Source organism: Meriones unguiculatus, chromosome 3 (assembly GCF_030254825.1).
Source record: "Meriones unguiculatus strain TT.TT164.6M chromosome 3, Bangor_MerUng_6.1, whole genome shotgun sequence".
NCBI classification, from domain to species: Eukaryota; Metazoa; Chordata; class Mammalia; order Rodentia; family Muridae; genus Meriones; species Meriones unguiculatus.
In genome coordinates this window covers 175921901-175934423 of record NC_083351.1, presented here as the reverse complement: position 1 = coordinate 175934423, position 12523 = coordinate 175921901, and the positions used below count along the sequence as shown (strand labels likewise).

Here is a 12523-nt window from a genome sequence, read left to right as displayed (position 1 = left end):
ATGGCTGGCACCCTTGAACTGCGAGGGGATGTGAGCACCTTTCCCTCTAAGATGTAGATCCTCTTGCCAGGAAAAGAATCCAGGGCAGTGACGGCTGACAGGAGCTGAGATGTTGTGCCCAGGTGTTCCAAATTTTCTGTTAAAGTCGGAGACAGGGGATGGTGCAACTGTCCACAGCCAAAGTGAGGCCACTCTGACAGCGGTCTACATCTTCACCTGCTGGGTATCTGAACACTGACTCTGTGAGCTGGCCTGCTTTATAATGAAGAAACCGAAGGACTCTTGTCGTGACTCTTGTCGTGGTGCTTCTTTCAACCATCTCTACGCTCACGCCAAGTTTCCTTTTAGGCTTATATGAAGGAGTCAGTTGCTGTCAAGACTTTGTAACTAACTGTGTGTGTATGTGTATGTGATTGTGTGTGTTTGCATGTGTGTGTGTAGTTTGTTTACAAGTGTGTGTGGTTTGTGTGCCTGTATGTCTCTGTGTATTTGTGTGCACTCTGTGTGTTTATGTGTGTGCATGCAGTTTGTGTGTTTTCTTGTATGTGTGTAAGCGTTTGACTCCCCGACGCAGACCCTACCCCACTTAAAATCAGATGTTGTAGCGAGAGGCTCACCTGAAGAACACCGCCCCCCACCCCCTCAGCCACAGCTGAGCATTAGGCAGAGGGTAAGTCGTTTATTTAGAGTGCATTGGTTCCAGAGGTTCCAGAGGTTCCAGAGGTTTCACGGGAGCGGGGGCGTTAAAGACCAACCACCCTGTGTCTGGAGTTCAAGGCCAGGTGGGCTCACAGTGTGTGCTCATGAGCGCCTCTGAGAGCAGCCCTTTGTTCCCTGGTGTGTAAGGCCGATTCTGCCCTCAGGCGGCAGGCCTTAGCCAGGAACAAGTGCTCCTTTGTAGCTCCCCTGTTGCACGCCCCTTAAACCCGCCTACGTTCCGAGGGTTTAGTTAATTAAACTTAATTATGCTGTGTACTTCATTACAACACGCTCGAAGGATTGCACATTTATTTGTGATAAAAACCCATGTGTACAGGTCCCATAAAATACACGCGCATGAGAATTAAACCTAACAACGAGACTGGAGAGGAGGTGTGATGAAGGAACTACACAGTTACTGGGTACAGTGCTCGGCAAATCTCTTCAGGAGCCTTCTGGTACAAAGCGTGTCAGCAATAGTGCGCCCAGCACGAACGCTGCAGAGCTGCAGCCCCAAAGCATGGCATCCAGTCCCAGCTCAAAGCTCGGGGGACCCCCGGGGGACCCCGCTTGACAGTGGCCCCGATTTACAATGTCCCTTCGGCGACACACCCGGGGGAGTGACGAAGAAGCCGGCCACGAACAGAAGCCTCTGCGGAAATCCCTCCGGGACGGTAGCACCCTTCCGCACCGCGAAGCGCACACCCGTCACACCTTCCTGAGTTGGACTTTGACACTGCCGGCTCGGGGCGCGTGCCCCCCCGGGGTGGGGTGCCCTCACTGGTGGTAGTAATACTCCTGGCCGTCGTAGCCGTCGTAGCCACGCCCCTTGTAGTAGCTGTACTCGTCCTCGTAGGCTCGGTAGTTATCCCCGCGAGGGGGCTCCCCCTGCTCCTGGTCGTACACCTCGTACTCGCCCGTGGTGAGCTCGTTGTTGCCCGTTTGCTCGTACTCTCCCCAGTACTCGGCAGCCGTGCTCTTCCCGGTGGGCGCGGAGGTGGCCTCGAGGGCCTCGGGCGCTGGGGTTGGGCGCGCAGTCGCCGCGGCGCCCTCGGTGGTCCACTCGCTGCCCGCCGTGGGGGTGATGCTGTCCTCCCCTCCATCCTCTCTGCCGTCCCCTCCGCTGCCGCGGTTCCCTCCGTCCGCCTCCGTGGAGTTGGCGCTGGTGCCGTTGGCGAGCTGCTCGTTTTCATCCACCTCCGCTTCTTCGTTTCCGTTTCCTTCCTCTTCCCCTTCCTCTCCTTCTCCTTCTTCTCCTTCTTCTTCTTCGTCGCTTTCCTTCATTTTTGCAGCCTTGCCTTCTGCGTCTCCGGCCTACAAAGGGAAGTTCGGAATCATCCAGACCTTATTGTGAAAAACTCAGGGCTTCTGTACCGAGGGCCTTTTTTAAAGGGTGCTGTTTTGAGTTGAAGAGAATTTAATTTGTGAAAGACTTGACGACGACAACAACAAAATTCAGAGGGGTTGGGGGTGTACCCGAGAATCCTACCATGTGGGTTCTGATGTAGGGCGCTGCTTTGCTGCCCCTTACGTCCAGTATGCTGTACCTGCTGCTGGCTTCTGCTATGATGTACATTATCAAGTAATAGCTTGGGAAGGAAACTTAGAGAATATCGTCCCTCGTTTGTTATCAGGGAAAGTATATCTATTCCTGCTTCTTTAATGAAATAATAACCTAAGTTAAGAAAGTATCAAATGTTATGTGAATAGGGTCAGGGGAACGTGGACATCAGCAGAGATGAAAGTAGAAGGAACGTCTGGGGTTCCTTACCCTCTTAGGCAGCTGGAGGGCAGCTAACTCCATAGCCCCATCTCCAGTTGTGGCCTCCGTGCCGTAGCTGGGTGTCACAGCAGAGAGTGTGACATTCTCAGCCTCTTCCTCTTCGTCTTCATTCCCAGCAGACTCTTCATTGTTTTTCTCTTCATTTGAAGTCTCCTGGTGAAAATATTCAGAGTTCAAAATTTATCATGGCTGGAATAAAGGTCAAGATTTATTGGGGCTTTGAGGCAGTAACTGGAAATGTCCTCAGCTGCCTTGTCACTGTCCCCCTCTGTGCCATTTGCCTTCTGATTTCTAAGAACTCAACGTCAGCTAATCCTATTTGTCAGCTGGTGGGATGCTTTAGTTATTCACGTTTTCTATTTGATCATCTCGACAGTATTTGTGCTTTAGATATTTGGTGCACAACTGTTTCTTCTGGACCTGAAACTCACAGTAGTGTATAAAGCTGTTACATGAAGATGATTAAACCCTAAGACTTGAACAAATGTGCATTGTAACCTTTAACACTTTATTCCTTTATTTATGCTGTGAGCTAGTCTATCATATAATTAACACTTGCTAGTACAAGTCTGGGTTTCATATATTTAAGTTGATGTTTTTTAATGAGTACCGGACAGTTGAATTTACTTGAAAGGAATTTCTGGGGGATTGTGATGTTAGGATCGTGTTAAGATTTCAGCAAAACAAACTAAATCCCGGTTTGATCTGGCTCATGGAAACAAATTGACTAAAGCAAGATTTTTTTTTCTCATTAATACTGTAGTGCCTGTGAAGTGTTTGGTACAACTCACATCTACCCTTCCAAGCTAAGTGAGCCCAATAGCTCACAAGTGCTATGCTATCAGTTAAAAAAAAAAAAAAAAGATTCATTCTAACATGTGCTGTAAGGAAAAATCACTAACATCACTGAGAAGAGTCTGAGCTTCAGAGACTGTGTTAGTTGGCTCCTGTATCCTCATTTCCTTGGTGAAAAGCTGCAGTGTAGTGACACAACCACTTGGAAGGAGTCCAGTAGGTGATAATTCATTGGTGACAGGGTCAAGACTGAAGAGTGGCCACTCTCCCAATGTCCACAGCTTCTCCTCTCCTATCCTTTCGTGGCTCGGAAACTTAATGGAAGAATGTTCTTGTGCAAGCGAACTAAGAAGGGAAATGGGTGGGACTGGGGCTCAGTCTCAGACTCCAGGTGTCTTAGTAGATAGAAAAGTTATCCACACATGTTAAGATTTATTAACCCCAGAATGGCCGAAGTGAATGAAATAAACAAGTGCTCTCAAGAATGTGGAGCTGAGGGCGGGAGGTTCGTTGTTCTACTTTTGAAAGCCTATTGGTCGCATTCACTAAAGTTGGACAAGTGCACACCTTTTGACTCAGAAACTATACTTTTAAGTAAAATAGCCTCCCCAAATCAGTGCCTATAGTCACTTGAAGAAGTTCTAGAATGTTCCTAGAATCACGTATGTAGCAATCCTAATTTGGAATCTACCAAAATGCCCATATTCAAATAAATCAGATGTTGCAACACATTGATACAGTGAAATACTGACAGATAGTGTTGGTACTCAACAAGGAAAATGTGGAAGAATCTTTGAAGGTCAAAACAACAGAAGCCTCTTACAAAAGAATGTGTACCATGTCATCCTATATAGAGAATATGTACATGTGTCAGATATATAAAGTATTGTGTTAAAAAACAAAAACAAAAAGCAAGCAGAAGCCAACCTGTTCAGTTAAAGTCAGTCATGGTAGTCCAGGTGAGAGCTGATTAATGAAATATTAAGCATATGCCACTTTTTATATTAGTGCTAATTTTACCTGTATGCTCAGTTTCTGAAGTTTCAAGGAGCTGATAATGTTATCATTATGTTCCAATACAAAATTAAGCAAAATTTAAAATTTTGCTTAATTTAAAATTTAAAACTTAAAAATTTTAGTGTGAGTTTGAGGGGTGGGGGTTGTTATTCTCAAATATAAAATGGTCCCAAGTAGTTTCCTCACGTGAACAAAATTTCTGGGGTCTGTGTACCTAACTGGAACCATGAATTAAGTTTTAAAGAAGAAATGACAATGAAAGAATGCCAGGAATCTTACAGATGGAAGATTTCTGAATCTGCCCACTTCTCTATGATTACTGAGAGTGGATGGTCTTCGGAGCATCTATTCCTTTAACATTTCAAACCCAAATCATCAACTATTTACCGGACACCATCTGTGCCTCAGAATTAAGCTAGAGAGTGTGGGCAGTTACAGAAGGGGGCACAGAACAGTTCTTTCCTTAAACAGAGTTTAACACGGGGGTCTTGGGTCTTAGGGGATGTGAACAGAAGAAATGGCGGGACCTATAGATGCAGAGACGGCTGACAACATTTTGTGTCTCATGACTTTGTCAGAGGCCTGACCCTTCTGTAGTCACCATCCCCTCCACCACAGCAAGCCGAGAACTGCTGCTGCAGAGATTCATGGCGTAACTGAGATACCCAAAGCCTGCTTTACAACCGCTGGGCAGAAAATACCCACAGTCAGATGGATGAGTCTCAGTTTTGGGGAATGGTTGAACTGCAGCAAGATTTTGAAGGATGCAGTGCACAAATGTTTTCCCTGGCTTGGCATTATTTTAAGGCCTTCCCTCAAGCGGTCAGGAAACATTACTTAACCAAAAGGAAAAAAAAACAAAAAACTAATACTTCAGCACCTTCAAGTTACCCACATCTTTTGCTTCCAGGAGAGCAACACAGATGTTCCATTTTTTTTACTGCCATTTCCGATTCATAAATACCACCCAGAAACACCCGAATTTAGAAGGTTCCTAATCCAAGAGTAGCCATAATTGACTACCCAGAAAAATATATCCTAATGGTATGCTTCCTTAGTCAAGGGCGTCAGTTATAAATATAATGGCATATTTACAAGCTTCTAAGTGGATTTAAGTCATGAAATTACAGTAATTTAAACTCTTTAGGAAGATGTTTATATGTCTTGAATGTTTTGGTTTCAACCTAATTATAGGAAAAAACCTATTAAATTATTATTAAAGAGACAAACTCTATTCAGTAGATTAGATCAGGGCACCACGGTAGAGCTAGCACTTCAGATACTGTCCACCAAGGGAGGCGAGTCACACCAAGTTTAGGCTTTACCTCTTTCTCACCTACTGTCATGGGCACCAAGTATGAATAAACGCCATGCTGCTTTTTAATGGTTTTGCACTTCCCTTAAAATGCAGACACTATTTTTGTGTGTGTGTGTGTACCATGTCTAGGTAACTTTAACCCCAAATTGCAATGGTGTCTGAAGCAGCTTATTTTAGTTGTTTCTAATTTAAATAACAACATTCAACCTGTCCAAAATAGCAGGTAATGAGTAGCTGGCAAGGTGGCAGTGGCCATTTGCCGAGTCCAGAACTAACAGAAGAGTTTCCTGTCGCTTCCTCACTCTGCCTGGCTTGTCATGGAAGGAATTCAAGGCATCTTACCTCTTCCTCCTCCTCCTGTTCCGAACTGTCGTCATCTTCGTTTTCCTCAGAAGAGTCGCTGCCTCCCTAAAACACATGTACACACAACGTGGGTGCACACGTGGGTGCATACATGCACACGCCACAAGAATTACAGTCCCCCGATCATTAAACTGTAACACAGAGACGCTGACAGTGCCGTCCGCCTGACTGATTTACTGACACTGAGTGAGGGGTGGGTCCGTTTGGGCACACGAGAAACGAGAACTAGTGAACAGTGTGTGGATGAGGACACTCGCTGTCACCCTCTCAAACACATGCAGTGTGTTCACGTAGAACATTTTATGTAAAAAACCCAAACTAACAAGTCAAATTGCTTAATTTTGAAAGAACGTAGGATCTCTGCAGGAGGACATCTCTCCAAGGAGAAACCACCCAAAACTGTGTGATTTCCCCAACCAACTGTAAGCACATAGATTTCAATAGTCTAACTTACAAAATATCAGTGATAATGGTTGAGCTTACTAAAAAGTGTAAACTGTTATTCCATAATTCTCTTAAATACTGCAGTCTAAATTATAACTTGATTTAAAGGAATTAAATTTGTATCCCTAGCTTCTCAATTTAATTAAAACTAATTTTAAAATATATATACATGGTTAAATTAGATAAAAGATATAAAAGCACTTATGATTTGGTGTAATGATAATAATTAAACCAAGGATTCTACATATAAACGACGAGTCAATTTATTTATTTAACTAACTATTTATTTATTTAATTGATTTAATATTCTTGCAGGGCTGTGGATCACAGTCAGAGCAAACACTACACATTAGACATACCCTAATTCTGAGATTTCTTCTTTTTAAAAATTAAATGAACTCTATACAAGCATCAAAAACTCTAAGAGAGGAAATTCATGACCTTTCTGCCAAAGATAACCTAAACTGAATCTCCCTCTTATTCTGCACCCAGCCCCAAGGACCATTTTCTGGCCTATCTGTGTGAGCTTTGGTTCTGACGATCTGCTGGGCTTCCTGCCCCTGGATAACATGATGCAGAAGGACCCTTATCTTCTGAGTGAGGAATGAGACTGCAGGAGGGCCATCCCTGTTCAGCTGACAGCAGTCCTGCTGGCCTCATGCTTCAGGTGGCCACGTCATCCAGCCAAGGAAGTGAAACGCTTGCTGCCTGGGGCCAATAATAACTTTGGGTGGAAAAAGAATTCTTAGGCCCTCCCTGCACTGCCACGACCTCGTAGTTGTGCTGTTCCACACCCAGAGGGGAATAAAACAAACCATTATATTTGAACTATTTCCATTTATTAAATCAAATATAGAAGACCATATATTTAAATAACCAGAGCTGTTTTTCTTAGCTGGGAGTATCTTAGGTATTTTTCATGCTTCCTTCATTCTAATTTTCTCCCTAACTCAACTAATGTTCTATTATTGGTGTGTGTGTGTGTGTTTGTGTGTGTGTGTGTTTGTGTGTGTGTGTGTTTGTGTGTGTGTGTGTGTGTGTTGGGAACCATTTAAACATCATATGGAATGCCTTGAGGGTTTGAATCTTGTTTTGTTACTGTTTTGAGTCACAATATTGGCACACTAATAAAATACCATCTTCACCATAAAATGTACCTTTTGGTTACATTAAAACAGCATGGGATACTAAAGTAAGCTGAGTTAGACTTTTTTTCTACAGTTCATCATGGAGACAACCTACAGTAGACTTGCAACCCATCTGATGCATTACATGCAAGCTGGTGTTTTGGGGGTGATTGCTCATAAACAGATTTATTGACTAGAACATAAATTTCAAAGTCAATAAAATGTATCGCATGGGATCAGGATGACAAATAGACAGTAAATAGACACAGACAGAAGTTAGGAGAAACCAAACTTTGTAAAAACAGGAATTTGTCACAAATACCTCAGAAAGTTGTATTTGATGTAGAACTTCATCTTAAAAGTTCTGCTTAACTTGATCAAGCTTCATGTATGTGTGTGTGTGTGTGTGTGTGTGTGTGTGTGTGTGTGTCTATGTGTCTCTATTTTGCTTCTATGGACTTTGAGCCTATCAGTAATAAAAAGTGTAACTTTACCAATATTGCTATCCTGTGGAGATACATCTATAAAAAGTATCTAGGAGGGAATGGTTATATCTATATTAGATATCTTACAAAAGCTTGCCAGCTACTTAAGAACTAGAAATTTTATCATCTCTGTTTTAGAAAGGAAACAAGTTTCCAAATGGACCCTGCTTATTTCTGGGCCTGAGGTGAACCAAAGACTGGAAGGCAGTTCTGAAAAGCCACAGCTCTTGTATCATTCATTTCTGTGGCCACGCAAGTTCCCTATAATTCATTGTATCATCATTTCTGTGGCCACACAAGTTCCCTATAATTAAAATGGTGCTAGGAATACTTGAGGGTCATGATTTCCTATCATTGCATGGGCTAGAGGGGGTCATCCTGACATATGCTGAGGCTCGGAGCCAGGCCGCTGCACCGAGGCTGCGCTCTCACATCCTCTGCTCTCACTGCCTGGCAAGTCCTGGGTCAAATGGACATAATTGAGGCTGTGGACCCAAACTGTACAGTAACAAAAATAGCGTCACTCTAGTTAGTTGTGTATTTAAAATCATTACCACACCCTCCCTCCGCTATGCAGAAGCCTCTTACAAATAACCCAGCAAAAACGGGCTGTCTCGTTTTTAGCTTTACTTATTTTTCCTTCTTGTTTACAAATTTTGTGTGTGTGTGTGTGTGTTTTCTCACAGGCTTCCTACATTTCACAAGTTTCTCTCTTTCCTCTGCGGTGCTTGGGCCAGACCCCCTCATAATTGTGCTCCTTGTGCTCTGCCACCCAACAGGGTGAGCGGTTCAGGAATGATGATAGCTGACATTGAGTTACCAAGACTGTTGTTGGAAGTCTCTGGTGCCCATGACCTTAGCTTGTCCACCTTGAGAGGAGGCTGAAAAGTCAGATGTGAACAGCTGCATGACAGTACTGAGTCACCATCAGCAGGTCTACTACAGACTGGCTCCATGGTGAACTACAGAAGCTAACATGTAAATCAGCTTAAAGACAATTAGTGACCTTATCAGTGGCTTTATTGTCAATAGGTGATAAAATGGTTCACTTTTGTCAGCAGGTTAGCTAAACACTTAAACTCTACCTGTAATAGTACTTGCTTTTATTAACTCACTGCTTTAACTCTGTGTACTGTGTCTCTTGTGTTGAAAGAAAACATATATATATATATATATATATACATACATACGCACATACATACAAACATACATACATACATATATAGTGAGCATTCATAGCAAGAAGTCCTTTCGGATGAATTGTGTTGAAGGTAAATTCAGATTTTTGACATTTAAACTTGGTCCCTGTAATAAAAGTTTAAATGAGTGGAAAGAAAATTAAGTTTTGCACTCACCTGGACTAGAAACCGTTTTGGAGGATAAGCGTAGGCATGCTTATAAAGAAAATAGTGTGGCCGGTACTTAAAGACCTGCACAAGTAAGAGAATGGCATCATCATCCTAGTGACTCTCACATTAAAATCAGCACAGGCTAGAGAAATTTTCTAAAGTCAGTTACCCCATTTTCTTCAGAAGCCTCTGCTTTGGCTCTTCGATGCAAATTTTTCATCTGTTCAGAAGAAAATTTTACTGTTACATGCCCTGTTTACATAAAAATGTATAACTACCAAAGATATATGTTTTCCCACAATGAACTTACGGAGAAAGCACAAGCCATTCCCAAAATGCTGAGCAAAATTAAAGCAGTCTTCATTTTGGAATCACTTCTGCAATCAAAAAAGGGATATAATTAATAGATGTTAAAGCATAGTGCATGGCTGATTCGCTCATAAATGAATCAATTGATTTTACTTTGCCTAATTCTCATTTGAACGAATGATAACTGACTTTCTGGCTGGAGAGGTTAGGTAGGTGCTTGCCTGTCACACATGAGGACCCGTGTTTGACCCCTAGCCTTGAAGAAGTCTGTGTTTGTTTCCACTGAGGCTGTAGATGTGGCTGAACGACCCTGGGTGCCACATTTGATTCACCCATTTTTCTGTGATTTTTTTTTTTTTTTTAATTTCAGTCAAGGACATTGGATCCCTGCACCCAGATGCAAATACTTGGGGTGCTTCACACGGGCGTGGAGAAACCACCACATAGCACTGACAAGGAAATGCCAACCACACCAGCTGGCCTGTCAGTGCAAACGTGTGCCCTGTTCAGTTGCTAATAGCTAAAACTCAAGCAAAGCTCAAATGTTTTGCAAGGGCTCATTTACCCGTGGACTACCACAAGTTTCCAGCTTCTGTGCATGGACTTTTGAACTGAAATTTCATTCTTAAAATAGGCAGTGGGACCTTTTTCCTATGAATGCCTTTGAATACTTCATAGTTGGCTGGGGGCCTGAAAAAAATGGGAGGAAGAGGGAGGGAGGAAGAAGGAGATAGGGGAGAAGAAGAGGGAAGGAGAAAAAGAAGAGGGGAAGGAAAGAGAAGGAAAGGGGAAGAGAGGAGAAAGGAGGGAGGAGAGAAACAACTGGAGGTGTCAGATAAATCTCCTCCACTTGGTCTCCTCGGCTCCATTTAAGTTCTCCATCCCTCGGTGGAGGGAGAACTGGGATAGGTGTCCGTGGAGCTCCATGGAGCGATCAAAGAAGCAACTGTCAGCAGGTGGCTAGCCCTGAACAGTCCTGGGGTGCAGCAGCAACTCCCCACATCCACAGAGCTTCATCAGAAACAGGAGCAGACACTGAAACATCACCCTAAAATTCTATTTCAAAACTCTGTCCTCTCGAGGTTGAACAAATGCAGTTGGAACCCTGCTGCCTGCCGCCCCATAGCTGATGGGAGCTGCTTCATACACGGTGCCAATTTGGTGAGATAATGGGAACAGCAATTTTCCAAATACATCTGTAAAGAGATTTTAAATGTGCAGAACCCATGTCATGTGTTGCACGCTCTGGGGGATTTTTTTTTTTTTTTTTGTATTTTTCCTCATCCTTGATGTTCACTGCATCTACTCTGAGCATTAGACACTAAAACGACCATTACACAGAGTAAGGCATGTGTGAGAATTTTTCTTTGTACACATGTCTTCAGCATCCTCTCCAACTTGTGTCTTGGAATCACTCTTATTTATTTATGTGTAAACAAAGGAGGGCAATGAGGAAGGAAGCAGGAGAGAGAGAGAGAGAGAGAGAGAGAGAGAGAGAGAGAGAGAGAGGAAGAGACAGGCAGAGAGAGAGAGAATAGTTTAACAAACTTAGAGGAATAGAGGGGGCTGGTCCATGAGGACGGACCACCTGTTAGGAAGATCAGGCTAGCCAGTCCTGGTGTTATATATACTTAGGAGGTAGATGAGGAGAATCTGGAGTACAAGGACATCCTTGGCTATTAGTTAATTTGAAGCAAGTCTAAGCTGCATGAGATTCTATGTATCAAAAACAATAACAATAGCAATAAAAGAGGAGAAGGAACAGGAAGACTGTTGCTTTATAGCTTCATTGAAATGTAATATTTATAATATGCAAAAAACTAAAAACTTAAATATACAGAACTGTAGACAAGGCTGTGAGAATAAAAAATTCCTACAAGAAAACATGACAGAATGAAAGCATGGGAGGGATAATATTTTATATGTAAAAACAGCAAATGAAATATGAATACCTCAACTGGCTGCCCACATTGATCTCACCCTGCTTACTTTTTGATTCATCAAACAGCAGAGACTTCTGTAGTGGCCCCTGCTGACTTAAGCAGCTCAAACACTCTTAAATGGGTCATATTAAACACTTAATTACAAATAAGCTGCAAAGTCACTTACTTCTCTAGTGGCATACATTTTCATATTGATTTTAGAGCTACAGAATATGAACACTTTGAAATTTAATACAGAACATATTGAAAAGATCTTGTGTATTATTGAAGTACAGATTAGGTATACTTTATGGAAAATCCATATATCTAGGCAATGTATAAATGTAAATAGCACTGCAGTTAGATTGCGCTGAATGCATCATCATGAGAAAAATGGCTGGCCAGCACATGCAGAAATAGACAGTAAGATGCATAATTTGCTAGTTCATGTTACCAGTCTGAACAGTTTATCTGCATGGTTAGGTCAGCAAGCCTGGTGGAAAGAATCTTGAGTCAGAGGTCCCTGTTTCACAGCAAGCAAAAGTTCAGCCCAAGCCATTGTGCCCAATGCGGTAAGATCCGTGTTTCTATTACAAACTCCAAGTCTGGCTGTGAGGCGAAAAGCCTGCTCGTTAAGCCTTACCCCTCGGCAGTCCTGGCAGGAGTGAGTGAGTGGCACGGATTGTTCCCTCGGCTGTCACTCACTCATTCACTTGCTCTTGCTGACTATAAACCCTTCTCTGCCTTTCCACAGCCAATCAGGGCCAAGGCCAGTGTGATGTCAGGCTGTGGGTTCTCACCAGAAAAATCCCAAACTTCAACACGTTTACAAGATTCAGGCTCAGTTGAATAAACATAAAAGGTGGGTCTAGTGCCAAGAGGTTTGCATTGTGGGATTTAATTGAAGGGTTA

The 12523-nt window shown here is 43.0% G+C and overlaps 1 protein-coding gene across 1 annotated transcript; it reads right to left on the bottom strand.

The window, feature by feature from the left end:
* Positions 1 to 710: 710 nt before the first annotated feature.
* Positions 711 to 12312, bottom strand: Ibsp (integrin binding sialoprotein). Its single transcript, XM_021659706.2, has 7 exons — positions 12255 to 12312; positions 9691 to 9757; positions 9550 to 9600; positions 9387 to 9461; positions 5955 to 6020; positions 2471 to 2635; positions 711 to 2013 (listed from the first exon to the last, which is right to left on the bottom strand). The coding sequence occupies exons 2-7, from the start codon at positions 9742 to 9744 to the stop codon at positions 1477 to 1479; spliced, it is 948 nt and encodes a 315-aa protein (XP_021515381.2). The 5' UTR covers positions 9745 to 9757; positions 12255 to 12312; the 3' UTR covers positions 711 to 1476.
* Positions 12313 to 12523: the final 211 nt, after the last annotated feature.

Excerpts from the sequence above, each read along its gene's own strand:
- Ibsp (XM_021659706.2), bottom strand. The coding sequence starts at position 9,744 with ATGAAGACTGCTTTAATTTTGCTCAGCATTTTGGGAATGGCTTGTGCT. Across the intron at positions 9,601-9,690 it reads GAATGGCTTGTGCTTTCTCC|ATGAAAAATTTGCATCGAAG; the intron begins GTAAGTTCATTG and ends TCTTCTGAACAG. Across the intron at positions 2,636-5,954 it reads AACAGGAGGAGGAGGAAGAG|GAGACTTCAAATGAAGAGAA; the intron begins GTAAGATGCCTT and ends TATTTTCACCAG.